The following is a 4156-nucleotide window of genomic DNA, read 5'->3' as shown; positions in this document are numbered from 1 at the left end:
AATTGTGGGTAGGTAGGTCAAGTTCTGAGCAGGGTTTTATGTGCAAAGGGTAGGGTAGTACAGGGTGGTGAAACATCAGAAGGGGGTGGGGGGAAACGGGGTGGGGGGTAGAGGGTAAAAAAAGCGGCACGCGCGGGGCAGGAGGAAGCGAACAAGACCGACCGGTCGACCATCCTGCAGAGGCCATGGCGTTCGTGAAGCTCGTGAAGAACAATGCTCACTTCAAGCGGTACCAGACGAAGAGGAGGAGGAGGAGGGAAGGCAAGACCGACTACAGGGCGAGGAAGAGGCTCATCACCCAGGACAAGAACAAGTTCAACACCCCCAAGTACCGCATGATTGTCCGTACCTCCAACCGCTACGTCTACTGCCAGATCGCCTGGGCCACCACCAAGGGTGACCGCATCCTTGCTGCTGCCTGCTCCAAGGAACTCCCCCTGAAGTACGGACTCCCCGGCGCTGTTGGTCTCAAGAACTGGACTGCTTGCTACGCTACCGGTTTCTTGCTCGCTCGCCGTGTGCTCAAGAAGCTCAACCTCGACGAGCTCTACAAGGGCCAGGAGGAGGTTAGCGGAGAGGACTACACCGTCAAGTCCAACAACGAGGGCAAGAAGGACAAGAAGAGCAAGGACCCCGAGCCCTTCCGCGTCTGCCTTGACGTCGGTCTCCAGACCACCAGCACTGGTGCTCGCATCTTCGGTGCTCTCAAGGGAGCTCTCGACGGTGGACTCGACATCCCTCACTCCGTCCGCCGCTACCCATGCGGAGACCAGGAGGACTTTGCTGAGACCGTGCACGAGTACATCCTCGGCAAGCACGTCGCTGGCTACATGGAGCATCTCGAGGAGGAGGATCCCGAGCTCTACAAGACCCACTTCAGCAAGTACCACGAGGCCGATGTGAACGCTGAGAACATGGAGGAGGTCTGGGAGTCTGTCTACGAGAAGATCAGGGAGGATCCTGGTAGGTTCTTGTCCTGTGTTGAGCTTCTTGTTCCTTTCTTTGCACGATCGTGTGCTCGCGTTGAACTGCTTCCTGACTCTGATGTGCAGCTCACGTCAAGACCGAGAAGAAGCTGCCGCCCAAGAAGAAGATCAAGCGCGCCAAGCTCTGCGCCTCTCAGAGACAGGACCGCATCCGTCAGAAGATGGAGTCTTTCCAGAAGGCCCAGGCTGACGAGTAAAGGAGTAGCACGAGCGCTGTTTTATAATGAACAGATTTCGCGAATGCCACTTTGAGTTTTGATGGCTGATTCTTGTGAGTGGGCTCTGACTCTTGTGGGCTTCTCTACACCTCCTCTGCACTCGTGCTCTGCAAGTGACTCATGCTTGGCGTGCAAAAGAAGCAAGAATTGTGGGACAATTTAGTCCGTTCACGATAATTGAAGACAAAAGTACAAATCAACTCTAACAGAATCGAATAGATATGAAGTATCGACACATCCCCACTAATAGCGTCGTGCTCCTCCCAGAGGAATGCTGTTCGCACCAGAGTAACGATCGCCGCCGAAACCTCTTCCTCCCCCGCCTCCGCCGCCCCATCGACGGTTTCCACCACCACCACCACCCAAAGTTTGAACCAACTGACAGATTGTCAAGAAAGTAACAAACACAGCAAGATGAAGGATTACCCTCACAAACTCCTGCGGAATCTCTTGTCCGTTCTCTTGCAGGATCTTCAACAGCTCTCTACCTGTCGTCTTTGCATTCGTAGCTGTGTACAGGGTGTACGCTGTTCCCTGAGCTCCGGCGCGCCCTGTTCGCCCAATGCGATGCACGTAGTCTTCACAGCATCCGGGCATATCATAATTGATCACGAAACGCACGTCCTTGATGTCTGTGCAGCATAAGAAGCCCCACAAGTGCAAAGCACCGAGAGAGCGTCCAATGGTCAGCAGGATTCCTTGCAATTGCACATGGATTCCACCAAACAAACGCATGCGGATCATGATCTGAGGCAGGAAATGCAACATGGAAGTGACACACTCGGCCATCGGCCACCGCCTCCTTGTGAAATCGTCCAAGGGGGTTCTCGCCCACACATGCTAACCGACCATCCGGTATTACACCGAAAGGGCGAGGAGGAAAACATGAAACAGCAACGATGGCAAAAACGGTCTCGTGCCATTCCACATTCTCCTCCTGAGCCAGTTGGCATGTGTGAGGCGCGCTTGCTGCCTCCCCTGAATGACCATAAAGGAGTCGGCGGCCTTGTGCAGGCAAGCACATCGAGGCCCTCAAGAGACATGAAAGACTGGAGCACAAGCGTCGCAGCAGCATAGATTACCGAGGCCTCGAGCCGCCACGTCAGTTGCAACGAGGATCTGGCAGGCACCAGACTTGAATTGCTGCAACACCCAGTCGCGCTCAGCCTGTAGAGGAAGTCAGAGCAGTATCAAGCAAGCTCATCCAAAAACAAGTCAAGACGAATGGCCTCAGAATTAGAAGAAAGCGACGGTTGTGCATCAGAAATTCAGACCCACAGCCAAAAGTCGAACTATCATCATCGGACATAGAAATCTTCTGGTCAAGAATACTCAATGACAGCCCACCTGTTGTTTGTCCCCATGGATAGCAAGTGCCGGCCAACCGTCTTGTCGCATGTTTCGCGTCAAGCTGTCCGCATTACGCTTTGTCTCGGTAAAGATGATGATCTTTGATCCCTACTCCAGACCATCAGAAACCGCAAACAAGTCTTGTTTCAGAACCTCTTTGTCGACTATGCGCTCCATGATCCTTTGAAGTTTGCGTGGCTTCTCTACGTCTTCACAAACTTCTACGAATTGTTTCACGGTCTTGACCGCCTTCAAGCTTTGGGAGCCAATGACAGTGCGAACCGTTTCATTCTGTTCAGGACCATCAACATGAAACACAAAACAAATATATGACTATTCGAGGTCCTGTAAACCCAGGGACAACTAGTGTGTCCCCACGCCCAGCTGAGTCCCTCATGAACATCTAGCAACGAGATACAATACCCACACGTACTACAGCGCCAGCATGCGTGGGCCAATTTCGTTGCAAACAAAAACAAGCAGGAAAGTGCGATACCTGCATAAAGTCTCTTGCGATGTTCTCAACTTCTCTGGGCCAAGTTGCAGTGAACATGAGCGTTTGCCTCTCAGGCCTGATTTGCCCTACAATCTTTCTGATTTGAGGCTCAAATCCCATGTCAAGCATTCTATGAAAGAGAAAAATGAGCGAATACAGAATGGCATCAAGACAACTTGCCTATCAGCTTCATCTAGAACGAGATAAGTGACTCTTCGTAGGTTCGTTGTACGAGACTCCAGGAAGTCGATTAGACGTCCAGGAGTTGCAATGATAATCTCGACTCCACGACTTCATACGAAGTGAGCGGCCATATCAAAGGGGACTAGATTCTTACCGCAATTCCGATGCTTGAGCTCCCTTTGGAGCACCACCGTAAACACAGGAAAGCTTGATGTTGGAGCTGTGCCCGTACTTCACTCCTACCTGTTCGGTGGCAAACATGAATGAGCTTTGCCAGAAGAAACGAGATTTCTTGCCTCATGAATTTGGAGGGCGAGCTCGCGAGTAGGAGCAAGGATGAGCACGATAGGACCATCTCCCGGTTTGAGGTAGGGCTGAGCATTGATATGGACAATCGCAGGGAGGAGGAACGCCAGGGTCTTTCCTGACCCTGTCTCAGCTATGTTGATGCAATCACGGCCTGAAAGAGCCACTGGCCACGCCTAGGAGGGGATGTCAGGGTACAGGGCTGAAATCTACCATGATTCTTCTAAGATTCTACCTGTGCCTGGACAGGTGTTGGCTTGGCATTTGGACCATATTCACGTTCGACAACAGAGAGGATGTAATCCGGAAATGATCCTTCTTCAAACGTACGGCACGGTTTGGGGCAATCTCTTCCGGACACCTAGGATTAAAAATGACCAGGAACCATGACGAAGAGCTGAGAAACGAACCTGGATCTGCTTCTCTCGACGAAAATCATCTACTTCCTCTCGGGTCAAAGCAGTGACTGCCGGATGCTCCTGATAAAAGTTCTTCTCGAAGTGCGAAAGACTTTGGTTTGCCCAGTCTCTGTAAAGCAGTCTCTCAAAAGGGCATGTCAGCAGGTTGAACAATCACTCACGTAATATCCCGAAGGCCTCCTCCAAAGTCCTCTTTTG

General features: G+C 51.9%; 2 protein-coding genes across 2 annotated transcripts; one reads left to right on the top strand and one right to left on the bottom strand.

The window, feature by feature from the left end:
* Positions 1-146: 146 nt before the first annotated feature.
* Positions 147-1225, top strand: RPL5e (large subunit ribosomal protein L5e, cytoplasmic). Its single transcript, XM_005817791.1, has 2 exons — positions 147-963; positions 1053-1225. The coding sequence occupies exons 1-2, from the start codon at positions 186-188 to the stop codon at positions 1181-1183; spliced, it is 909 nt and encodes a 302-aa protein (XP_005817848.1). The 5' UTR covers positions 147-185; the 3' UTR covers positions 1184-1225.
* Positions 1226-1447: 222 nt separating this feature from the next.
* Positions 1448-4069, bottom strand: GUITHDRAFT_83612 (hypothetical protein; the record flags this gene model as incomplete). Its single annotated transcript, XM_005817790.1, has 11 exons — positions 1448-1582; positions 1631-1836; positions 2287-2371; positions 2552-2662; positions 2708-2845; positions 3051-3158; positions 3251-3341; positions 3388-3464; positions 3518-3715; positions 3775-3900; positions 3950-4069. Coding segments are annotated over 11 exons (1395 nt in total), but the record flags the coding sequence as incomplete, so codon positions are not given.
* Positions 4070-4156: the final 87 nt, after the last annotated feature.

This window comes from Guillardia theta, assembly GCF_000315625.1.
Source record: "Guillardia theta CCMP2712 unplaced genomic scaffold GUITHscaffold_568, whole genome shotgun sequence".
NCBI classification, from domain to species: domain Eukaryota; class Cryptophyceae; order Pyrenomonadales; family Geminigeraceae; genus Guillardia; species Guillardia theta.
This window is presented reverse-complemented; position numbering and strand designations above follow the sequence as displayed.